At 37.2% G+C, this 26,382-nt stretch overlaps 1 protein-coding gene and 1 long non-coding RNA gene across 3 annotated transcripts; both read left to right on the forward strand.

Moving 5' to 3' along the window:
• Positions 1-3,379: 3,379 nt before the first annotated feature.
• LOC145775534 (kinesin-like protein KIF28) lies at positions 3,380-22,018 on the forward strand. 2 transcript variants are annotated; one of them, XM_082586831.1, is made up of 24 exons: positions 3,380-3,566; positions 5,686-5,877; positions 6,820-6,952; positions 7,472-7,560; positions 8,811-8,925; positions 9,312-9,531; positions 9,766-9,967; positions 10,583-10,742; positions 10,892-10,986; positions 11,134-11,244; positions 12,525-12,664; positions 12,994-13,125; positions 13,467-13,630; positions 13,797-13,945; positions 14,107-14,247; positions 14,430-14,513; positions 14,890-15,093; positions 16,728-16,850; positions 17,079-17,141; positions 17,402-17,596; positions 19,025-19,102; positions 19,313-19,369; positions 19,453-19,492; positions 20,002-20,136. In XM_082586831.1, the coding sequence occupies exons 1-23, from the start codon at positions 3,522-3,524 to the stop codon at positions 19,483-19,485; spliced, it is 2,925 nt and encodes a 974-aa protein (XP_082442957.1). In that variant the 5' UTR covers positions 3,380-3,521; the 3' UTR covers positions 19,486-19,492; positions 20,002-20,136. The 2 variants fall into 2 exon arrangements, with proteins under 2 accessions (XP_082442957.1, XP_082442956.1); XM_082586830.1 differs by lacking the exon at positions 19,453-19,492 and having other exon boundaries at positions 20,002-22,018.
• A 1,401-nt stretch (positions 22,019-23,419) lies between these two features.
• Positions 23,420-24,712, forward strand: LOC145775085 (uncharacterized). Its single transcript, XR_014290128.1, has 3 exons — positions 23,420-23,490; positions 23,698-23,867; positions 24,334-24,712. It is a non-coding gene; the product is annotated as an uncharacterized LOC145775085 (long non-coding RNA).
• Positions 24,713-26,382: the final 1,670 nt, after the last annotated feature.

Below are 26,382 nucleotides of genomic sequence, written 5' to 3' on the forward strand. Positions count from 1 at the left end.
AACATTTGCAATTGATGAAAATGGCTGTCTTAATGTCTATTTTATAGCATATCGTAGCCTATATGTCGTAGAGTCGTATCATTGTTCATATTTGTTTTATCTTTTTGTTTGTTTTTAATGGATTTTCAAATTTTCTGCCCCCCCCGAAAAAACTCCTAGATCTGCGCCTGCCTACAGCCTACTTTTTAGCAGTAGTTGCAAGGTTCATCTGACGTGTGTTTCTTCTTTTACGTTAGCATTCATCACATGAACGTTGCAACTAGAAAGCTGCTAGCTATAGGCTACTGCTTGAAAAGATAAAGCTAAGAATGTTATAAACTTTGAGGTCTTATCAGATAAGACGTCAAACTTTGAGGTCTTATCAGTGGCTTATACTGAAGTACAATACGGCGTTTTAGTTGGTTTTGAACAAGCTTTCTTTTAATGAAACAAAGCGTCATTTTTCTTCATTAAGTAAAATACTGCTCAAACTCAAACAAAATGAGACGAAATGAAAGCATGACTGAAAAATTTATCGCCAAATAGAACTTTTGAACGCGTTGTAAGATTCGTGTGCTTTGTTACGAGCTCGCAATAAAACAAGCTTTATTTTGAAATAAAAACAAAATTAGCCCATTCAATAAAAAACATAATTTGAAACGAAGGGTTCTTTACATTTCATGGTCTGTGCCCCCTCGTTCAAGGCACCAGCTGCCCTCCGCTTTAAAAAAAAATTTATCAGCCTGTATAGGCGTATTAGGCGTTACGGTAAGAGGGTTGCGTATAACCGGGAGATAATAAACTACAAAAGCGTATCAAGAATGAGTTTTCATAATAAACACGGATTTTTTTAATTGTTATCTGTTTAGCTGACCCCAAATAATGTGCTACTAACTAGGCTAAATCCAAAAGTTATTATTGGGCTTATTCTTTATACAGTATTTTTCTCGTTTTGGAGACACCAAGGCAAATTTGATTGAGAGAACAGTAGAAAGACCGTTTCTGGACATTTTTAATGACAACAGATAAGACACTGAGATCTTCAAATTTAAGCCTATAGGCAGGGACGTAGCCACGGAAAGCTTGAGGGAGCAATCGCCTCCCAAAATTCAATCTTGCTCCCCCCCCCCAAAAAAAAAAAATTGAGTTTGCTATTGCAATATTAAATAATGTTTCATAACAGTTGCTTTTGCTAGCTATTGCAATATTAAATAACGTTTCATAACAGTTGCTTTTGCTAGCTATTGCAATATTAAATAACGTTTCATAACAGTTGCTTTTACTAGCTATCCTGAAATTTTCTTTCTAGCTGCGTCACTGCCTTAGGTCGTGGAAAATTGTACAAACACCACGAAAGATAGCCTATATTTTGCTAAGTGATGTATGGAAATCGCAAAGTGACCAACAAAAGCTGCTTTCTTTGTTCAAGGCCAGGTTTATCGTATTAAAAACCTTCAACTTTCAGCTCCTTTGGTTTAGCTTATCTTCAGTAGTCAGCGATTATTTCGATGCTGGGTGAGTTTCTTATTGCTTCTCTACATCCAACGACTCGCCATCGACATTATAGGCCTACGCTTATGGTGTTGGGCTGTAGGCCTATAGGCTACACATCGGAGTTGATCTTGGGATGCCAAAAACAATTCAAGTTTTACTCATTCTTCCACAATACCTCGTCTATTAAATAGAGAAGGGACTCGCGTCATTGGTGAGACCAAAAACTGGCTGCTCTCTGCAGTAGCCTAGTTTAGCGTTTTCGTGTAGGCAAATAGGATTAGCCTATACAAAGAGTTTTTACCAATAGGCTATGAGGTGATAAAACGCAAGGTCCTCGGATCCAAAAAGCTCAACCAATCAATGAATGGTTTATTTATAACAAGCAAGAACAGTAGGTACATGTTTGAATTTGGCCTCATAATCTCGTAGCCTACCAGGAAGACGCCATTGAAAGGAACAGAAAAGCAATGGAGCTGGTCTTGATCAGTGCGTAGGCTACCAGGGTAACTGCCATTCGCGTATATTGTAAGAAAAGCTAGTGTTTTTCACCCACATCATGGCCCTGTGAAGATTGCCTCATGTTTCTGAGGCTGCCGAACATTTTGGATAATACCTCATCATCATCTTTTTATCGCAAGCACCTCTTGTTACTTGGTAGACTGGCTAAATTAACGTAGCCTACAAACAATACACACAGAACTTTCAGAAATTTGCACTGGACAGTCATAACGCAAGTCAGACAGAATGTTGCATAAACTGGCTCTTACGGTCATGGAAAAGGCCTCTGCTCCAGGCCTCCTTGTGAGGACATCGGCCTTTAGTGCAGTGACATAGCTGGAAAGATAATTTTAAGGAACAAAAGCTATTGTTGAGGAGGCAAACGCCATGGAATAAGGATTTCAACAATGGTACGGTAGGCCTATTCAGAAGTAAAATCAACCAAAATGAAGTAAAAAAGGTGAGTTCCATACTTGATCCAAGCATCCTGGGAGGAGAAGATAAGGTTCTTATTCTGCTAAGACTTTGGCACCAACGAGAGTAGGGTGGCTAGTTCCTTTCTCTCGATCGCTTTCCTTAAGCAACTACGCCCACCCAATTTATTACACCGTGGGTAGAGGTGAGCGATGTTTTCAGCCACCGGCTTAGCCGGGAGTCAAACCAAAATTGCATCATTGGAAAGCGAGCGTCTTATTCGCTGCGTCATCCCACCAATAACTGAATTGAACTAGTGGCAAAATATAGCCTACAAAGGGAGCTAGAGTATTTTAGTGACGTCATAAAATAGTCAGTCACGCGAGGTCAGGCGAAACCGATAAAAGAATGACATCAAAGGTTGCTATCGCGATAGCGCACGCCACACTAAAGACAATCAAGAACAGCTTCTCAATCCCATGTCCTATCACGTGGACTGAATTGATTTAATGATTTCCCAAATAATGTTTCTAAATTTTAAGTCTCTAATTTTTTAAATCCAAAACTGGGGTATTTGCTGACCCAGGGAAAACAGTGTCATCGTACTACAATTTTGGCTTCACGTTTGTTTTCTTGAATGCTAAAATAGTTGTCAGAGGATATTTTGTAACGTAAGTAAATGAAAGGGAAGGCTGGGTTGTTAGCTGGGAGTTATCTGGGCTGAAACTACCTTTATTTCAAGCAGTTAGATCACTGCACACGTGTGAATGAATAAGTATGGTATTGAATGAGAACAAATCTTATCATTCGTTTAGAATCAATCAAGATAGAAGAAGCTAGAATAAGCTATAGGGTGAATGACACAACCATGCATGACAGATTGATTGGAGCATTGATTAAAAGTTAATGTTTACACAAAATAAAAGCTTGCTAAAAATGGTTAGTAGTGAATAGGTAGTTAATGTGGTTGCAAGGTGTAGCCTATGTTATTTTACTTTGAAGAAGCGGTTGTGTGTAATCTATTCTAGGCTATCCTTAATAGTAGCCTAATTAATAACTAACTACTTCACAGTGCTGTTGTATGAGTGATATTTATATTTATAGCTGCTGGCAATCAGCTTAATCTACACAAAAGAATGTCTGACACAAACTTAAAAGTAGCTGTAAGGCTACGCCCATTTATATCCTTTTTGATTTTTCTACATTATGTTGTAAATCTTTTCATTCCATAGGCTATTGTCTTGTGAAACTAACGCTCAATTTATTTTGGTATTGTCTTTTGTAGATGATTATAATATATACCGTATTGACTGCTCGACAAATTGTGTTTTAAGCTAAAGTATATCTAAGACTTTGGTAGCATATTTTTTTTAGCTACTGTAGGCCTATTCTGCTTTAAATTTTATGATGCAAGCCAATACAACACATAATAATAACAATATATTAGATGTTGTGAGCACCTAGGTGCTGTTTTATTTTTTCTGATGTAGCCTACATAATACAGTTGTAGTGGAATTAGGTTAACAGCTGCACTTTCGTGACAAATAGCAATTAACAATATCTGATAACATACGGTACCATAAATAAACCTTCATAATAGATATTTATGGGAGCAGAACATGCAGAAAAAACACAGGACTCATATACAGTATAGGCTATATGAAAAATACATAGCACAATAGTACTGAAACTTAATATAAATACATCAAAAGATGATTCCAAGGTAAATTTTAATGGATCACTCTGCCATCAGTGTTTGTCAAGCATTACCTTGAATGTATTTAGGCGGTTATAGGCATATTGTTCGTAAACAGTTGTTCGTAAAACAATTGTTCGTAAACAGTTGTTCGTAAAACAATTGTTTGTAAACTTTTGATCGTAAAATGAAATCTGTAAAACAATTCTTTGTAAAGCATTTCTTCGTATACAGTACATCAAATTTCAACTGCATGCACGAAAAAATGCTTTAGGAAGAATTGTTTTACGAAAAATTAATTTTACAAACAATTGTTTTACGAACAATGGTTTACGAACAATTGTTTTACAAACAACTGTTTACAAAAAAACGTTGGACACCTATTGAGGCACATGGAGATAACTTATATAAAATAGAAACTTGGAATGCTCAGCTTTGTGATGTTAAATTTTACAAGAAGGCCTATTTTTTAGGCCAGTTTTTCTGTTTCATTTGTTATTGCATTGAAAATTTTAAATGTTCCACTCTAGCCATCAGAACATAAAATGTTGTTGAAAGTTTAAGTTCCAATCAATTTTGTTTTAAAACCAGTTCAATATTTCTGTTTTATAGGTCAAGGGTGTGCAGAAACCTTTTATTACAATATTTCTGTGTATGACTTCTACAACAAATAGCCATGCTGTATTTTCCACTCCAATGATTGTTAATAGTCAACATTAGCTTCAAATAGAATGACATTAATCTATATGATATGTAGAAGACCTGTTTGCACTTAACAGATTTCTTAAAAGATTGTAGTGTTTCAGCACTTTGTTATCTTTGGGTTTGCATTTGCAATTATTGTCAATATTTTATCAAAGCATATTTAACTTTCATCAAGATTTATTTGTTTTGTAACTTTAGGATAATATTTACTTTCACAAGATAACTTATTTTGTTAAACCTAAACTTACAATCTTGTTTGCTTTTTCTGTTTGCTCTTTCAGCACTTCATTTTGTAGTAGAGTTTGATAAAGTCATCCTTCAGAGTACCGTACAAAAAATTCTCAACAAAAGAATTCCACCTTGACCAAAAATAGACAAAACTTTGTTTCAGTTTTATCAAACATAGTCCAGCAATGAAATTGTTCTGTTTGTTGTAGTGATTTTGCAATGTAGGCTACACATGTTAATTTGAGCTATTTTTTAATCAAAACTGGTGTTGCCTTACTTGTTAAAGTGTCAAAATGCTTACCAACAATTTACACAAATAGATTATATGTTGCACAAAAAATGTACGGTAGCAACTTTTGACATGGTCATTAGGCTACAGATTTTGCACTCTTATTTCAGTTATTTTAAAGAAAAATATTCTGTAAATTGGATCACTAAATGGTGTTGAATAGGCTATATAAAATTAACACTGGTACTGTAGGTTAAAACAATGAAAACTATTAATACTACAAAAAGTGCTCAATGCCAAGCAAAAAGGCAACTAGGTTATATTTTTGGCTAATAATTATGATGCTTAAGTTGGAGCCAATGATATAATAAAAAATATCAGTTTGACATGACGTTTCCATGTTTTTATCCATGATACGTATTTATCCTTAACAAAATCACACAATGAGCGTGAAAAGGCACGAAACGCCAAGCTGGTCATTGACATGGTCGACAGCACAACCGTCATCACAGATCCGGATGGTAAATTTCCTGAGAAAAAATTCACTTTCGATTATTCTTATTGGTCACATGACGGTTTCACTGAACGAGAAGATGGCTATCTTGTTCCAACGAGCTCCAGATATGCAGACCAGGTGCGTTTATATCAGAGGATTTGCTTTATTAATATTGCAATCTGTATTTTCAATTTTTCATTAACATTAAACAGTATTAAAGGTAGCCTATTGTTTGAAGGTAATTCGCATCTGGTGAACTATCGCCAACGCCAATGCTCGTGCCTTGATTAGACCTGGAAATTTTCTCTTTAAATAAATATTGACATTAGATTTTCAGTGTTTGACTTCAGACATAGCATGTTTATTAATCAGAAAATTTTATGATATGAGATTTTGCGATTGCAAGTAGGCCTAAGCATCTCAAGAAAGGTGGTTTCAAAGTTAGGAAGAATGGGGTTGTTGCTCACCATCGCATCGCGAAACTGACAGCGCTAAGGGTTTGCTGAACTTCTCAGTAATCCCTATAGTTTCTTTTACTATTGCCATTACGTCATCAGGTGTACCAGCATTCAAGCACAAACAGCAAAAGTTTTTTGTAATTACAATAAATGATTACGACATTGTTGTGAATGTGTAGCCAACTCCAACTTAAGTGTAAATACCTCAATTTTATAAGTGGAGTGCAATTTGTTTTGCACTATTTTAGGAGTTATGATTTAATTTTAATTCGATTTCCAACCATACAGTACTTTTGATTGCTATGTTCCAATATTAAATCATGCAATGATACAAAGCAACGCCTTTCAACAGTTATACGGTTATGTTGAATATAGTTATGTTATGTGAATACGGTTATGTTGAGAACATGAAAAGAGGCCGGCTTCTGGATGTATCTTTTCAAATATCGCATGAGACCATTTTTTGCTATTCTCCACTAGCCTTCCCATGCAGTAAAAGCCGTCATTGTTATTTCTTAGATGTTGGTTCAGCGTAAAAATGACGGATTTTTGCTGTCAGGGTTGTTATATGCGATCTACTTCTTGTGCTAGTCTAACAAGTTAACAAATCGCGACTTTGCAGTCAAGAGTGTTCGACGACCTGGGACGAGGCGTGCTCGAGAATGCTTGGAAGGGATTTAACTGCTCTTTGTTTGCTTATGGACAAACCGGTTCTGGGAAATCTTACTCCATGGTCGGCTACAATCCAAACAAAGGTCCACAACTATACCATAATAGCCTAATCATTAGAAACCAATGTGGTTGAGTTAAATTATGATTTGCAGTATGAAGCATCGCTGTAAATTTCGCTTTTGGATTTTGTCCATGACTTGAAAAGCGAAATTACCTGGTTTTAGGTTGCTGGGTCATCAAGTCTATTGCGTTTGGTCTTGCTAGACTCTTTTCTGTGTTACTGTAATTAGATTTTAAAACTGCAACCGGGCTAATTGTTTGTCAAAGATGTCAATTGTTGAATGGAGACCTTTGAGAAGATATTTTTGACTCGTTACCAGCAATGAGATCCTAGGACCCCAAATTAAGACACTTCTAAGGCAAACGCACTATATCTAAGAAATACACGGTGGTTTCTTCAAATTCCCCGGCCCTTTGGAAAAGTCCCGGGACCCTAAAATCATCCCAGGCTGGGGCTTAAAAGTACCCCTGGACCCCCCTGTCACGCCACTGGTTGCAGCACTCATCTAATTTTATCAAATTTTGTTGTTGCTACATTAAAGGTATTATTCCAATCACTTGTGAGGAACTTTTCAAAGCGATTGAAGAAAAGAAAACGACTGATGACAGCACAAAGGAAGCAGAGTATCAGGTTATTCGGCTTGCATTGTTTCATGTAAAGCGAAAATGAAAATGTCTTTTTAAAATGTGCTTCCATGGTTGCGGTGACTCGACATTTTGCATCACATGCGCCATATACGGTTACAAGCGTCTTTTGCAACCACGAGTTTGCACATCTAAGAATCTGATTTGTATCATTTGCAAATTTAAACTTTTTGGTATGATTCGGCTGGAAATGAAACCTATTTGGTCGAAACAAACATGCACCACTTGGTCACGGATACGATACAATGGAGGACGAACTAGAAACGCTTGAAGACGTAAGTGGGATTTTGGCCCATCTACAAAATGTATTCTTTTTTCATTGAAATTACGTCTGCATCCTTTTCAAAAAGTATTGTTTTAATGTTTGTAAATCCTTTTTCAAACGTCAAAACACGTATTCTTACTTATTCTTTTTACATTAATTTTACGTCTGCAGACGTGTAAAACCGACATTTTATTGCTAAGGAGATTTTGTCTTTGCTTTCGTCACCGATATGGACCAAACTGTCCACTTTTTGTTTCACGACGGATTATTGGAAGCCATGCTCGTAAATCAGTTGATTTAATCGTTATTTTTCCTACAATTAATAGAAGCGCTTCCTTTTTATTTGTAAAATAAATCAATAATTATTATCTCTTCTGTATTTTGGGAACCACTTCACGTTGAATTGCTATGTACACAATGCGACCGGTGTGGTCAGTTGTGCCTTCAGAAGCGATTGTTTACATTGCGTGGTGAATGCTTACAATCAACTGATGAGCATTTGTCAATTAAACCTTGGCGTCTTACCACTACATTTTGATATCTTATAAAAGCGCAAATTATATCTCAGTGTCTTCATACGAGACCCACAGATGTAATGCAGGTTGATGTATTCATTTTTCTCTACAACTTTTTCCACTTGGTTGAAGTGGCTTTGCCTTTTCAACCTAGAATCATTGTCTTTTGCTGATTCACTGTTGTGGTAACGGTAGCCCCAATAATAAAGGCCATTGTTTTATTTGAAATCCAATATTGAATTTTATTTCTAAAGTGTATTGTTGCTTGTTTGGCTCTTTAGCCTACTGAGTGTCGTGTTTTTGATGTAGCCTAATAGAAATTTTTTCATTTTTGCAATCCATTGCAAGAAATTTTTCCTGTACATATGTTAACTTTAGTGATTAACTAAATAAACCGTTGTCTTTTTGTTACAAACTCTATTTTATTTTATTTATAAGAGTGATATTGTATTTCAGGTTTCTATCTCCATGTTGGAAATTTACAACGAAACCGTAAAAGATCTTCTTAATGTGGCTTCATTTAAAAAGGGAGGCTTAAAAATTCGAGAACATCCACAGAAAGGCTTTTATGGTTAGCAATTATTTCCACTTACACCATGTCGTTAATTTCTCAAATACGAAATTTACAATATCCGTACGGGAGGATGTTGAAAGGGATCGCCGCATAAATGCTTCATTGCAAATTATGCTAAGAAATACAAAATAATTAAAAATAAACTCAAACGTATTCGACACGTACTTGCGTCCTTTGTGTAATAAAATGTTAAACCCATTGAACTAACTTTGGTACAACAAAGCGAACTCTACTAAAGCAGTAAAATTACGATCCACTATTTAACTGCACCGTTCCCAAAGTTGAGATTACTTTTTTTCAAACGTCTTCAATGTTGCAAAATCTTCCTGGACTTTGGGAGGCTTTTTGTCTGCAGTAACGACTCACCTTCATCTGTTATACAGTGGAGCAGCTGCAAGTGTCGCCGGTCAGCAACTATGCCGCCATCGAAGCGAGAATCGCGGAGGGGACACGAAATCGAACCCTGGCCGCCACGAACATGAACGCCACAAGTTCAAGAGCCCATACGATTGTTGCGATCAACTTTGCTCAGAAAGCGATGAATGATGCTGGAAAGAGCATGACCAAGACTTCCATCATCAATCTTGTGGATTTGGCAGGAAGGTGATGTATTGTACTGGAGACGAAGAGTGTTTGTGCTTTGTCATATTTATGAAACAAGTTTAGGTTTTATGAACTTGTTTTTTAGTTAAACTGATTTTTATACCAATTAAGAAAATTGACATGTTCTTTCACATGATCAACAGTAACATAGTGCTTCATAGCTTTAATGTTTCAATAGGGTTTTCATTATTTATTTTTATGTTTCAATTTATTAAGAGTACAATCTATACGCAGTGAGAGAGCAGACAGCACAGGTGCAACAGGAGATCGGCTCAAGGAAGGTTCAATGATCAACCGAAGCTTGCTATGTCTTGGAAATTGTATCAAAGCACTCGCTGACGTACAAGATGGCAAACACGTCAGCGTGCCCTTCCGAGATTCAATCTTGACGCGATTGCTTAAGAATGCCCTGGGTGGCAACAGCAAGACAATCATGGTAGGCGGTGATGTAGTGGACATTTTACTTAACTTTGTTTTTCGTGCATTTAAATCTGGAATGTTTTTGGCTATGTCTTGGTGGATGAGGAACTTTATTTACCTTTATTGTCTGTTTTATATTCTCGTATAAATCCTTTAATAATTAATAAGTGTACAGTAAAAACGTCGGCTGTCGGCTGGATAGCCGAGTGGTGAGAGCTCTGAAACGGCAATCGAAAGGGCGCCGGTTCGACACCGCTCAAGAGCATGCGGCTGTGTCTTTGGCAGGACACTTAAAGGCATGCCTGAAGATGGACACGAAGATTGGCTTCCTTGCCTTCCCGTCCACTTAATTTAAATCTTCAATCACCGGGCGTACGCCTGGATAGGACAAAAAAAAGAAGTAAAAACGTGCTTTGAAAATTAATTTGCTACACGCATAAGTTTAATGTTGAAATTTATAATCTTGGTGGGTCTAATTGTATTACCTTTCCGGCCTTTGAGAAAAAATAATTAATATTGATGCAGTTAGAAATATCATTTCTAGACTATCTTAAAGACTATTTGAGCGTTGAAACTAATCCTATTTATGTAGTTAACAAAAGCAAACGCGTTTTTGTGTTGTATGTCTCAGATTGCGGCTTTGAGTCCTGCTGACATCAACTACGAAGAGACCCTCTCTACGCTCAGATTTGCCGATCGAGCTAAAGCCATCAAGACCAAGGCAGTGGTTAATGAGAGCCCAACAGACAAACTTATTCGTGAAATGAAAGAAGAAATAACCCGATTGCAAGGTGACGAACCATGTGTTGGAATTCAAGACATGGAGTTCTCATCGCTGGAGGATTAAATCAGATTATGCTTGTTTTATGTCTCAAGTATTTGGGAGTATAAGATGTTTGTTGTACGATTATTTTCACACTTTTCAAGTGATATTTTGTAGGTTTGTTGAAGAACCAAGGACCTGACGGCGCGGTGGTGATCCAAGGAATCTCTCCAGAGGAGGTTGAAGAGATGAGACGCAACCAGGAAGAAGAGGTGCGATCAAATAACCCTTTGTTTGTATTTACCAAGAAAAACCTAAATGATCGAGAATAGCAATGTGATAATATTGAAGTAAAAAATATATGCTAAGTCGCAATTGCAGTATTTAATTTCTAAAATAAACTGAAAAATCTGTCACAGTTGCGTCAAAATCAAGAAGAAATTGAAAATATGAAGCGGACTTGGCAACAACGACTTGAAGACCAAAGCAAGGAAAGCCAACAGCGATTTGATCTTGAAGTGTCAAAGCAGGTGAGAAGCTCATGTTGATGAGAACTTGTTTTTTTTTTTGACGTCAAAAAGTAGGTTGGATATTAGACAATGATGTGCTATGTAAATGTTGTGTAGCCAGTATTTACACACAACCATGGCCCGATTACCATGAGGCACACGAGGCACAGGCCTCAGGCCCCCTGCTTTTGGGGGCCCCCAATTTTTGGTGTTAAATGTTGTACATTGTACACAATATTTCTGTTATTTCACTTTTAATGTAGAATTTCATGCTATCATACACTGAGATGCCCACCGAGGCATATTGTATGGATGCAACCTATTTCGTCCCCTGAACACTTCGTCCCCCGATTTCGCACCCTGAAAAGATCGAGAGAAATAATAGAACAAGGCCGAAGTCGCTGATCGGAGTTTCCGCAGACATTTTAACACTGTCATTAGCCTACGTTGTGTTACCAATGCTACTAGCCTACAGCTAGAAAATTCCAATGCAATTGCACCCCACTGTCTTACTTCTTTCCTGTTAGGGTAGGTTACGTCACAATAAGCAAAAGTCATTCATGGGGCTGTCATGCAATACGGCCCATGATTCACGTTTTTATTGAAACAACGCATTTTCGAATAGCGAAAAAAAGGAAAACATGGTTAGAGTAAGCCAAACAACAATAATAAAACTGCAGTCTAGCATTGAGACTTGAGAGGAAGAAAGTGTAGTTCGGTTAGTTTTGAAATGTTTGCGGAAACTCCGATCAGCGACTTCGGCTTTGTTCTATTATTTTCTCGGTCTTTTCATGGTACGAAACGGGGGTACGAAGTGTTCAGGGCACGAAATAGGTTGCACCCATATTCTATCATTACTAATGCTTTCATGGTCTTGGGCAGATTTGCTACTTGGAAAGTTACTTGTTATGCTAGGCTTCAGTTGATCACTGCTGCTCTGCATCGAAAGCGATTGCCAATAGGGGCCCCTGAATTAGCTGTGCCTCGGGCCCCCGTGAGCCTTAATCAGGCCCTGCACACAACCGGATGTTTCAATGCTAAAGCACCAAATGAAAGGTAAAAAAACATAATGCCAATTTATCCACTAAGAACTTAACATTTCCACTATTTGATCCCAAAAAAGATCACAAGAATATTCTCATTGAAATAGAATGCCGATTTAACATACATAAAACAAAAAAAATCCTAAATGTAATATAAATTGTATGTAAATAAACTCTCTATTTATGGAAGTGATACTGTATTCTAAACAAATTACTTCTTTCTCAAAAAATAAATCTCTCAACAAACTCAATGTTTAGGAAGCCCGAAAGACCACACCAAACTTGTGGAATTTAAACGAGGACCCGATGTTGACTGGAATGATAGTTCACCTCACACCGCCTGGTACCATGACGATTGGCAACACTGATCCCGCCACCATCGTTCTCAAAGGTTTGAGGTGCGTTTGACGTTTGATATCTATGTTTCAAAAACGCTTGAGTTGGTGAATTTCATTTTTTGTTGTTTTTTTAATAAAATAAGGAAAGAAAATGAATAAAAAATCCCTCATTTGTGTGTTAAATCACGTTTAACTTTTACTTTGTCATATCAATATTTTAAATTGTGTCAGTTAGCTTGAAAAAAAAATCGTTTTTGTTTTTACGGTAACCGTTATACTAGTTAAGAGGTTTTGTTCAGATGTACATTTTGTAAAAGTTAATTCTCGATATTTCATTCCGTGCATGTGAAACGCTTCTTTGTGAAGTATCACAACTTCTCTGTCCGCAGCATTTTGAAAGAACACGCCGTGATTGAGAACGACTCGAACAGTATGGTCCACATCACGCCTTGCAAAGACAGCAAGCTTCTCATCAACGGAAAAGTGGTGACAGAAAAGACCGAGCTCCGACACAACGACAGGTAAAAATGTTAAAAATCTTCCATAATTATATGAAAGCTAGAGACCCTGGCTTTTTTACATGTTTTGAACATTCATTGAAAACTTGTTTTAAAAGTAAAATTGTCAATTTAACTTTTGGATCTGAATTAACATGGTGCTTACTCGCCGCTGGTAACAGCCTTAATGGCTGCGTGTTGGCAAAACTTCTTTGTCTTCCTTTATTCGTTCGAAAATACCAGGATTATGCTCTCTAAGAAGCTTTAGTTTGAGAATAAAGATTCCCACAATCGATCTTTGCACTTGCTCTAAATCGTCAACTACCAAGCTTGAACCAAGACGCGAACCTCTTAACATCTTTTAGGATCATGTTCGGATCGAGCCATCTTTACGTATTCCACCATCCACAAGATGCTGCAAGACAGGAGAAAGAGGGAAAATTCGTGGAGAAAGTTTCGTTCGATTCTGCTCAGGAGGAAATTGCCCAAAACAAGGGATTTGACATGGACAAGACAGGAAAGTCTACAGGTGATTTGAAACACGCAACATATTCGTGATACGTTTGAAATAGATTAAGAAACAACTGCAGAGCGTTTGTTTGTTCTTTAGCATTCAGTTCTTAAGCATTCATTCATTCAGTTCTTTGGCATTCTTTATGGATTCAGTTCAATGCCACAACATTCAAATTTTGCAGAGGATATGCTTTTGCAAGAAGAGTTGATTCAAGTCATGCCGATGGTTAACGAAGCCAATGCAATGTCGGAAGAGTTGGATAAAAAGATGCTCTACGAACTAATGTTGATAAGCCCGCAAGCACGAGGTCTCAAAGAAGGAAAAACAGAGGTTAACTTCACTAGGCTATTCACTCATGTTACTCTGCAACAACCATAGTGTCGTCTTCTACTGTATATGATATGAAAAAAAGTTACATCATTGTAATAGGATAGCGAATTGCATCGCACTGGGGTTTTTCCATGAGTTTTAAATAAATCTTTATTTCGCAGGTCTCTATCAGAGCCAAAAAGCTGGTAAACGGTAATGAGTATGTGTGGAGCCGAAACGATTTCGAAAACAGAAAGTACGCTATGCAGGAGATGTACCAGGCTTATATGGAGGAAGATGAAGACTGGGATAAAAGCCAAGAAGTATGCCAGTTAGATTCTTACTTAAGTTAAATCCATTTTCAACAAATAGTATTAAATTTTGAAAAGTTACTTTTCTGATTCATCTATGTGGATTTTAAAATAACAGCATTGCCACATTTTCATGCGATACGGTGGAATGTCTCACTTTTGGATGAAGCGCAACTAAGCTAATTGCATTGCAGAATGGATTCCCCTTTAGCATTCCAGACCATGAGAGCGTCATGATTGGAAGCTCTTTTCTTTATGTCCAAAGCCTGGCTTATTTGGTGAGTGATGCTCACAGGTTTCATGCATTGGCTTGCCATCTGCCGATAAACGGTACGAAATGATTTTAAGAATTAGCATCTCATAAGCAAATTATGTAGACTATTCAGTTGGAGATAGCGATAGCCTACCTGTACATAACATAATATATTGAAAGGGACACAATATTCTATTTCGATGACGTCTTTTGTCCTTCTGCTATTGCTAATAGACAGAAAAAAGTCTGTATGTCTGATGCTGGTCTGATGTTCCAATTCCATGTGCGTGTGAAAAAAAGATGTTTACTTCTTTTTGTAAACCATGGCTCCTAAAACTTAATCAGTGGTGCGTACCTGACGCAGTGAAGCCGTAAGTCGTTAAAGATCGAATATTTGTTAGATGGATATGGAGGACAACTTGGCCGTGAGAAGCTTCAATGGCAAGGAAGTAGGTTTGATGAGCATCGAAGCTTCCCCATTCTCCGATCAAGGCAAACAGCTTTTAGACGATTGCGTGGAAGATCCTGATGTGTTGGTCAACAAAAATTACCAATTCAGGATCGACGTGAAGAAACTTCTTGGTCTTTCTAAGAAATATATCAATGTAAGAAAATGTTTTTCTTTGCCTTGCTTAATTTGTAATCATTTTGGGGTAGTGGAAAGATTCTCCGTTTTTGTGTCTTTTTTGTAATTTTTGCTCTTCAAGATGAAATTTACAGTAGTCCCGCTTATTAAACCTACGGTTAATAGGCCCATCCGCTTATTAAGCCCAATTTGGCCCGTTCCGAAATTACTTAATGTATAGGAGTGGCAGAGAAACGCCTCCCGCTTAATAAACCCGTCCGCATAAAAAGCGCAAAATTGTTCTGTCCCGAGGTGGGTTTAATACGCGAGGCTTACTTGTACTAATGAAAATTTTGCATCTGTCTAAATCTACCTAGTCCAGCGGTTCTTAAACTGGGGGGCGCGCCCCCCTTGGGGGGCGCGAAAGGTTCACAAGGGGGGCGCGAGCGATGTCAAACTATGTGACTAAGTGGATTTATTGCCAGGATAAAGCAAAGAAGTCCCAATGCCATTGGATCTCATTGCGTGATTCACGGTGAGGCTCTGGCCTCCAGGACTCTACCAGCTACAAGCTTACAGTAATCATACGAGCCATCAACTTCGTCAAAACCAGTGCCGTCAATACGAGACTGTTTACCAAGCTGTGCATTGTGCAAGGATATGGATTCGAACCATGAGACTCACCTCTCCCATAGCTACATCTGTTCGTTGGTTATCGAAAGGTAATCAGTTAGCCCGCGTGTATGAAATGAGAGATGAACTGATGCTATTTTTGGAAGCTCATGGGAAGCAAGATCTCCTTTTGCCATTTTCATCAGAGAAGTTTCAGCTGGAATTGGCATACCTCGTGGACATTTTCGAGGCCCTCAATAACTTAAATCTGCTCTTGCAGGGCAGAAATACTAACCGGATTAATAGCTATGAATCCATTCGAGCATTTGTGGCAAAGCTGGGGTTGTGGCACCGCTGAATACAAATAGGAAATGCAGCTTCATTTACCAACCTAGATACTGCACTTGACAAAAAGCAACTTGAACTGGAAGGTGAGCTTAAGGCTGAAGTGGAGGCTCACCTTCAGCTGTTGAAACAAGAATTCGAACGCTATTTCCCAGACTTGGATGACACCGACCTTCCAGAATGGAAGATGACAAGAAATCCCTTTCGTGCTAACGAGGACATTCTTCCTGACGGTTTCCAAGAGGAATTCTTGGAAATAAAGTGTAACTCCACTGCAAAAGACGATTATGAAGCAATGCCACTAACTGATTTTTGGGTTAAATATTTGCACATATAGGCTACAAGAGAGTGGGTAGCGTGGCGATACGCACACTTCTTCCGTTTTCGTCCACTTATCTGTGCGAAAGTGGCTTTTCTGCAATTTTGAACATAAAAACAAAACATCGAAACAAACTTATTGATTGTGAAGCCGATCTGAAGTGTGCATTATCAGCTACAAAGCCTCGAATTAAACTTTTGGTTTCCGAAAAACAATTACATCCCTCACATTGATGAAAGCTAAATATAAATTCCTGTAGTCATTACAATTTAATGTTTGCTAATTTTGTAGTTTGGTGGGGCGCAAGTTTGGATGGCACGTCAAAGGGGGGCGCGGCTCAAAAAGTTTAAGAACCCCTGACCTAGTCATTGTGTTTTTATCTGGGATTTTTTCTTCAGGTGTGGTGTCGTTATAAATTTCTACTGGAGCAAGAATGGAATGAAAGCCAACATATATCGGCATCTGTTAACATAGACCTCAACTTTGAAAAAATGTTCAAAGCATTTCCTGTAACAAAACAGGTTTGTTAAAATACATTTATAGCAGCACTATTCCGGGCAAGAGAAGAAAGGCTTTCTAAACAGAAAACGTATTTTACGTTTTAGTAATAAATAACATTAGCCCATGCCAGGTGTGCATTAAAATGTGATATTTAAAATGACCGAGACGAGTATGAAATGTTAGTGTAAGTTTTAAAAATATCTATTATGTGATTGTCCAGCATTTCAACTTTATGCGTGTATTTTTAGCTCTTGGACGAATTTGAGAACTGTCCTGTTGTAATTGAAGTTAGGGGCATACAGACTTCAGAGGTGAGTGGCATGTTGGAATATGATTTTGCAGTCCACCGTGTTCTTTTCTTTTTTTGAAAAAGCAGTAGCCTATACAACAGACTATTACTTTTTGAAATATAGTTTATACTTTTTTTGGTTACACATTTTAACTTTCGTGATATACTGAGCTATCTGATGCAGCACCGATATTTTGAAATGTATTTTTCACAATTAATTAGTATTTTGACACGATAATGATTTAACATTGACACCTACAGTATTTGCACATTACATCTTAGCTTCCCGACCCTTCCAAAGCAAATCTGTCAACCAAAGATTTGATGGCACTAGAAGACTCAGTGGTGACGTACACGGCCGAAAAGCGTCCCACACAGAACCGAGCAATGCACGAATCGAAAGAATTGAGAAGGAAAGAATCCGAGATCAACCATCTTCAAACCACGATAAACAACTCCAAATCAGCCCAGCATGAGGTTTGGGTTCCGTTTCATATTTTTGGCTTGACGTCAGGCATGCGAGACTCTTACCTGGCCCGTTGAGATTCGAGTTGTAGCATCTCCACACCAGTGGCGTACCGTGACCACTTTGACAGGGTGTTCAGTGACGGCAAAGTAACAGCGGGGGGTCTGGGGGTCCACCCCCAGAAAATTTTTAAAACTGACATTGAATTTGGTGCATTCTGAGAGCATTTTTAGCACAAATTCTGAACATGAACAGAACTGACAAAAATAATGTTGTCGGAATGGAGAAGAATACAAAATAGATATTTATTTGACAGCGCCTATTGAATGAAAGAATAATATCAAACATTAAGTTGCATTTCTAAAGTCACATACTTCAGTTCAGTTTTTATTTCCGACCATCAAAACGAACAATATTACTTGCTATAACACAGCAGGAGTATGAAAAAACGCGAAAGTTAAAGCGTGCTCGAGATGGAAATCATTTACTTCATGCAAGGATTAGGCACGGTCGCAACACCTTGAGAAATGTACAAGCGAATTAAAAACAAACAGGTGAAAGTTAAAACAAAAAACAATAGCAAAGCAACTCGATAATAAACAAGAAAAGAAAGTCGATTGCTATGTTGGTCGGCTGTACTTTTATCCGCCGTACTACTTAGTAAAAACGAAAATGTTTAACACCTCGACTAATTTACTGGCACTTGGTGCATAAAAAACATTTTATCTTATCTTGTTTCTAACTCTGATCACCTCAAACTCTAATCCAACAAGCTAAAACTTGCTATTGCCTGGGATTCCCCCAATGACGCACCAAGGTGTTCAGATCAGCGAGTGAACAGCCTGGCTGAACTAAAACCATTGCTGTTTTCGCTGCCTTGTGACGTCATTTTTCTTAATTGTTTATTTTAAATAGCACTCGCCAAGCTGTCAGTGCACACCCAGCTTAAAGGTAATGACCGAAGAAAATTAAAGGCAATGACCTCAAACGTTGGAGTAGTAAAATTAGAAGGGACGATTTTTGCAATTGAAAAGAAAGCAGTCAGCATGCAGCAAGATGTTAGAATATCATGAAAGTAAAGAACATCGACAACCGATGGAAATTTTCTTTTTTTATGGATTTCTTGGGGTGTTCAGTGAACACCTTGAACACCCTGAGTATACGCCACTGCTCCACACCTCACGCTATTGTACTATACCTATATTTTTTTTTCTTCAAGAACTGAGTGTTTTAAACAAGTTTTCTGCAGAACTTTTGTGGCGGCCTGTCCTTAGATGCTTGCCTCATTAAAATATGTTATTAAACGAATAAGATTAGTAAAATAGAGTTTATCGTAGCAAGTCCTTGGAAGAAAAAGGTTATATCTTTGCCGTAAGTCTTGGTTGAGAGAATGCAAATTAACAACATAAACATGAATCTAAATCTATTTTTTCTCTTAGATGGAAAGACAAAACATGCAGCTTAAGAAAACAAACGAAGAAAATCAACGGCAGATGCTGACTATGCAAACTAAACTGGTAAGGACTTTCTACTTTCATGGGTGGTATGTCTGTTAGCTGCTGAATGTATGGTGAAAAAAATGAGTGAATTAAAACATGCGGAAGCTCTTTAAGCAAAATTGTAATAAGCAACTGGAGGCAAAGTTTGTTTTCTTTTTAAAGGTTAAACTTGTTTAGCCTGATTTTGTCAAAAGTGATTTTTTTTTCTAACTTGAAATGTTTTTAAAGGATTTACTTGCCAAGATGGTTTCCGAAGCCAACGCTAAAGGGGATCAAATCATGCTGGTAAGAAAATATTTGCAAGCATTATATGGCTTACCTGAACAAATCGAAGATTTTAAAAATTGAAAAATATGTTTTTAATGCAGGCAGGACCAGTTGACAAAATCTTACGAAATTAGCCATCAGGTAAGCCATATATGATTCGCTAAACGAGCGGCTGCATAGTGCATAGCCTACCGTGTGAAAATACCTATACGTTCCCGGTTCCGCTGTGTTGCTTTAAGTGTGAGAAACCAAACTTATAACATTACTACATGTTTTTCATGTTTGTCTACCTGAAAGCTGCTCTTCCGTTGAGCTAGATAGCCTAAACTTCAGCTTTCCGTTAACTTGGTACAGTAGCAATTAGCTTCTCTTACACAGTTGCTTGATGCTACTGCTGGTTTACTATTGGGCCTTAGTGAAAGCTGAACAGTAGTAGACCTAATATCTTAATATACAGAAGATGTACCCATAAAGTATGAAAAATTTAAGCCGTGTCAATGTATTTATATCAAGAGGATGTGTGTTTTTGTTGAACAACAGTTTTGTTACCACTAAACATTATGGTATTCATTCTTGCAAGAGAAGTGTTTGAAAACGAGAGAGCGGTGGCTGAGCGGCGAGCGCTCAAGTTGTTTGTATTTTGTTGTTAGGTTCCACGAATGGACTACATTTTACAAAATGCCAAAGATCTTGCTAAAAAAGAAATCAAGAAACTTCAAAGTCGAATAAAAACTTCCCAACCCAGCAATGGTAAGGCGTCTCCCGCTCCTTCTACTCGACAACCGTCCTCTGGAACTCCTCCTGTTATACCCGCCCCACCCACTCCGAATCCACCTTCTCGTCGTGGGACTGGCACATCAAAGATTTCTAACACACCAGAGCCTGCAAGCAATGAAATGTTGAAAAAGTCGGTACCTATTTCTTCGAAACCTTCTCCTCCAAACAAACAGGCCAAGTCTGGTGTCTGCAACCTTTTGTGAAATGGGATTTGTTTTCTAAGAGTGATTGTGTAAAAGCGTGTCACTTGAAGTAGTTTCAACAATTTAATTTTAAAAATGTCTTATTAATTGATCTATAATCTTCTTCAAATTTCGTTTTTCTTCTTCATCACTTAACTAGGATTTCTTTTCGCTGTGGTCACAAGACAGTCACACCGTCATGCTATGAATTTGTTGCACCATCTTTAACATATCTTTGACCCCTTTTAGTGCCATTTGTCAGAAAATATTCATAAAACTATACCAAAACAGGCTATCTTTGTGTCGAGTATTTTATTGATGTTTTTTATTTAAAAGCAGACTTATTGCCTTTTACATTTCTAGTTGAATGTTTATTGTGTGCTTGTTTTTATATTTCTGATAAAATTATTCTACTCCTTTTTATGATTATGTCATTTCATGTTTGGAAATTCATATGCCTTTCATTATGTTAATAATAATAATGCTTGTATTTATATAGCGCTATATCCATCGCAGATTGTTTAAAGTTTTTACATTGTGAAAAGATGTGTATTTGGTGACGTGTACTGTGGAGCCTTTTTGCTTTATTAGTAAAAAAGAGCACATGTGCTTACAGAATCCTATAACGTACTGTTGAACTTTAGTAGGTTAGGTTGCATGTTTGGAGAATGTGACTGAATTCCCTGTTTAATCAAATTAATAAAGAGCTATATTGTAATAGTGTCCGATTCTATTGGCGATATTTTTATTGACATTAGGCTCATCATCATCATAATCCATCGTCGGTTTGTTCCCCACTAGTGGGGGTGGCCGATTGTTTCCGCGCAGCAATTGTTTTAATCCCTTTTCTCCATTTCACCCTGTCCCTTGCATTTTCCTCCTTCAGTCCGACTTTTTTAAATTCATCCATCACTTGTTGTTTCCACGTTCTTCTTGGACGACCACGTTTCCTCTTCCCATTCACCTTTAGATCTAGTGCCTTTCTAAGAAAACTTCCTTCCTCCCTCCTTATCACATGTCCATACCATCTTACTCCATTTGCCCTTGCCAGTTGGTCTATGGTCTCTCTCATCTCTAGCATATCCAACAATTCTTCAGTCCTTTTTTCCCTTCTCGTTTTCACCCCACACATTGCTCTCACCATTGACCTTTCCGTTCTTCTCAGGATTGCCAGTTCACTCTCTCTCAATATCCATGTCTCGTCAATTCCATCTCTCTCAATATCCAGGCTACGTCTTTCTTTTTGTATTGATGTAGGCTAGTAGCCTATGTTTTCTTTCTGAAGCACTTATTTGAATTTGAACTTCAAGTATAGGCCTAGGCTAAGCCAACAATTTATTTTACTTTGTAATTTTCGTAATTCGTCCCTTTCCAATTAAACGTCCCCTTTTAGTATCGTTTGAAAAAGATATTAGGCTACTCTATTTACATGACTGAACTTTTATGATGACATGGCTTCAACTTTTATGATGGTGTATTTTACAGTCAAGTCTAAGTATCAGAACTGCGATATTTCGTTTGATGTCATATGGGCAGCAGAAAAGACGCCATATAATATTTTGACTGTCCTGTGGTAGGCTAATCTTGTATGCAATGCATTAGGGTTGTTCATTAAAATTCGAATTAAATTCCACTCTAGTTGATTGATCGTGATTTTATGTTGACGTGTTGATTTTTAGACTTTGAAAATAAAAAGGTTTCGCTTTGCAACAAATGGAATTGACCTTTCCCGCAACTCTGTGCAATGAAGCGTAACGTGGAAAACAATAACATTCGCTGCATCATTAGCAAGCACCGAATTGCTTGTGAATAGGCCTACTTAATAACTTGTTTAGCAATTAGTTGAATTTTTTTTAAAACCGTGGAAGCAACGTTAAAAAACAAGGGACTGACTGTTATGTTTTATTCAAATTACCTTGGTAAGAAAAATAGGCCAAGTAATATAAGGATAAGTCACTTAATGGGTTCTCGTAATTGCTCATAAGCTATGACGCTTGAAAGAACTGCTGGTAGTGTGTTACTGTGTTGGTGTGGAAGCAAAATGCTGTTGATCTACAATTCTGATGGACTTGAAATTCCTTTCTGCGTTACTGTGTCTTTATAATAGTAAGTGAAAACTATTGTCTTATTTGCTACAATAAGTAGGCTAAGTAGCCTAGGTTTCCGTCTGTACTCTTTTTTTGCTTCATTGATTGTGAAAACAATCTAGCCTATCACTCATGGCCTACTTGCATTGAATATGAATCAACTGGAGTAATAAGCCTTGTTAAACGGACATAACTTTAAGAATGCCATTCACCAAGCTCGTTTATTTAGCCAAATTAAACAAACTTGGAATAATAACATAGAAAATGGTTGTAAAATAGAAAATTGTATTTTAGGTAGGCTATCAGTGGTACCGCAGTTAGTTGAGGATGAGGGAGGATAAATCAACATTTTATAAAATTTTAGACGATTTTGAACATTGGGGGATGCATATTTTTATACACAATTTTAGTGGTGCCGGTATTAAGTTTATTAAACAATCACCGGACCTCAGCAAATTAGCTGCTAACAGCATAATATACAGAATACAGATAAGAAATCATGGAGATAAAAGTGCTACCAGTGCTCTTGTAAATGACTGCTGCAGGATTAAGAAACCATAAGCAAATCCAGCGGGATTCGAACCTGACCTTCTAATGAATACTTAGTTTTTCCAAAAAAACACAGAAGTTATACTTTTCTTCTTGTCCTCTCCTTCACTTATCATCACTACACTTAGTGCACTATGGGACAAAGTTACTAGTCAGGAGACTGAAAACAATCGAAGCTACAGAAGAACATCTGAAAATTTATGACAAAAATAATAACTTTCAAATACATCACAAGAACTTGTTACAACCGAAGATATTGCGTCTTATGGTAGTGCGCAACAATGTTAGCCCTATATGGACATTTGTGACAAATCTGTTACGTTTCAAATTATCGCAATTTATTTTACTGTAAAAGCATTCATAAGTTTTAATTTTGAAGAATTCGATTCTGTGGCATCTGACTATAGTGCTATTTCATTTTGGAAACACTGCGGTCTCGCTTCACTGATTTTTTCGAACACAAAGTTCTTTGAGTCAGGTTCATAGCAACAGCAGCTTAGCCTAGATGTTCTTTCGTAAAGTTTTGGATTTTCGGAACACCCAGGTGCGTTGGATTTTTTGTTTTATTTGAAAATAAGACTGTTGGAGTAGTTGATAACAAAATATTTAATAAATGATGTTTATATATGCTACATTCATCCTAAGTTCAAATGTAACAAATCTGTTGACTTCGTCCATCATGCAACTGTTTTTTTGACCTCAAAACTTTTGTTTTGTTAGATTTGTAATCAATAAAGTTTTATTTTCATAGGTGCAAAATGAATGCATGATCTTTTTATGGAAAAAATCGGTATACAAGACCAGTTGGTGGAAAAAGAAAAGATGAATGTTTTGATATTTTGGAGTCTGACACTAAGAATGTTCCAGTAGTGGACCCTTCTACCTTTGTTGATGTGCCAGATGACAGCTTTAGTGATTCAGGTAAGTTTTATACAAATAAACACTATCAGTGAACACGTATAATGACTGGCCTTCCATATAACCAAGCATTAACTCAGCTTTAGTGGACTTTGTCACAAAAGAAACTTACATGTACTGCAAAAAAATCCATTCCATGTTATAATGATAACCAGAGGCCCACACGGCGACGACAACTAAAAATATAAATCATACCTTTCTACTATCAAACTGATGTGTTCGATATATACTCTGATGGTAAAAAGGACTCTCCACCATGCTCTCTTGAACCACATTGAGTTTTGTATTTGTTTGAAAATGTCTCACTTATTTCTCAGTCCCACAATAGGTAATGTTTGTACAATGCATAATTGCATATGTAATGTATGTCAAATTCATAAATGGAAAATAATAGTGATTCTTGTCATTTACTTTTATACTGCAGCTTTGTAGTATTTTTCCTTACTCTTTTACAACTTGTTATTTTTAGATGAAGGCATAATGGAATCTATCAATCCACCAACAAGGACAACCAAACCAGAAACCACCCTGCTCAATTTGGAGCTGTGTAAGAAAAAGTCCTTCCATGAGAAACACCCCTTCGATGACCACTGTGCGTGAACAAGCTGACCCACATTTCATCACCAGCCAATTACTTCAAACTGTTATATGATGAAGCTATTGTGGAGCAGTCCTATTTGTATTTGGTCCAGTTAGACCCTTACAAACGTCTCGGAAAAACAGCTAAGAAGTTTGCATATGTATTTGCAAAGAAAGGGGATTATGCAAAATGTCTGGCTGGACAAGCTGCCTATACTTTTGTTAGAAGTGTGAAGAACACCTTTGCATAGACAAAACGAAACACTGTTTATTCCACAAAAAATGAACAATTTTGTGCTGTTTGAGTGAAAATAAACTAGTTCCTTGTTACTGTTTATTGTATGCTTTTGTTGCTAGAGCGCCTGACGTTACAGATCTGCTACGTTTCAAAATTCTGTAGGTAGTGCGAATGTGCCTGACGTCACAGATTTGCTACGTTTGAAAAAAAATTAAAGTACTCGAAAAAAAAAATTTTTAAATACAACATGTTTTGACTGGACTAAAATGTTTTCAAAAAATAGAAAATTTTTTTTTTTTTTAACTAAACGATAAATTTGTCCATATAGGGTTAGCATTTAACTTTTCCTGTCTCAAAGTATTTCTCCGCCAGGTTTTCAATCTAATTGGAAAACGACCTTTCACAAACAGCAGAACTTACTGGGAAAACTAAGAGGATCTTAATCAGCTGGAGTATTTGAGAATAAAGAGGTTTTTCTAACTCGGACAATGCCTGGTAGCCTAAGCTTTTTTAGCATCGTACAGAGATTTTGCTCCTGCTGCCTTTCTGAATGAATCAATTTGATAACTCATCCATTGTCTATTCAGCTCTGAATAAATATTGACCATTTTAGGAACTAAACCGGTCTTGAAAATTCGTGCAAATTCTTAACACCTTAATAATACCTTCAAGTTCTCAACTCATCCTTAATACCTTCAATGGAAGTCCTTCATTGTCTAGTGTCAAATCCAAGACAATTTAGAACTGTGATCAAACATCAGTAAAAGAAAAACAATCACAGCTGTAGAGGAAGCATTTTCCGTGGTTTTATTGAGCTGGAATGCCATTCAGTCAGGGCCGTAGCCTAACTTTGTTAGTTGGTGTCCAATTATGATGCAATTATGAAGCCTCCGTTTTTTTGTTTTCTGCGCATATTATAGATCGTAGAAATAACATATGTAAAGCTTGCAGGAGCTACAGACCACGAAACACCGGTGCCTATCGCTGCCAATAGAGGAATCGCCCAGCAACCACTATATTTATTTATTTTTATACCGTAGCAAACTGGGGTTGTCAAAGTCAAACGCTTAACCACTGAGCTAACCAGTTTATTGATTTTTTGTGTAGCCTGCCTATTCTTGTACGCCTGTACGGTTGCTTGTACCCAGAAAGCAAAATCCACAATTTTTACATTCTCCAGACAATTAACGTCTCCAGACGTTGAATCAATGCAAAATTGACGGATTTTGCTGTCTGGGTAGGCTACTTTCAACACAATACAAAATATCACCAACATTATTCATGTCAATTCAGAAGATATTTATTTTTTCAATCAGAAGTAACTAAACTTTAACATGTAGCCTGCTGTGTAAGAAGCAAACATTTTGAAAAATGATACATGCATGATACACAAGGTAGGCCTACATCAATAACTTACAACTTTGTTTAACTTCGTATCAGAGTTGTGAAAGTTGTTTTCATTTAGCGAATATATTGTAGTAAAATATATTTACATGCTGGTAAAAAGAACTGCTCGCACATTAAATGCCAATGATTAAATGCAAATGTCAAAACAACAACCAAACCGTTCACAAGCTGTGTTTCACTCCAATGAACTCAGCTCATGAAGTGCTTTGTTTTCCACTTCACACTTCTTTGGTCGGCTGCTGGAATAGTGCTGGAAAGATGCTGGCTCTCAATTCTCTTAAAGGCGTACTAAAT

The sequence above is a fragment of the Aplidium turbinatum genome, chromosome 8 (assembly GCF_918807975.1).
Source record: "Aplidium turbinatum chromosome 8, kaAplTurb1.1, whole genome shotgun sequence".
Lineage (NCBI taxonomy): Eukaryota > Metazoa > Chordata > Ascidiacea > Aplousobranchia > Polyclinidae > Aplidium > Aplidium turbinatum.

Coding starts and splice junctions, on each gene's coding strand:
- LOC145775534 (XM_082586830.1), top strand. CDS start 3,522: ATGTCTGACACAAACTTAAAAGTAGCTGTAAGGCTACGCCCATTT. Junction 17,142..17,401: donor GGGGCATACAGACTTCAGAG/GTGAGTGGCATG, acceptor ATTACATCTTAG/CTTCCCGACCCTTCCAAAGC. Junction 17,597..19,024: donor CCAAATCAGCCCAGCATGAG/GTTTGGGTTCCG, acceptor TTTTTCTCTTAG/ATGGAAAGACAAAACATGCA.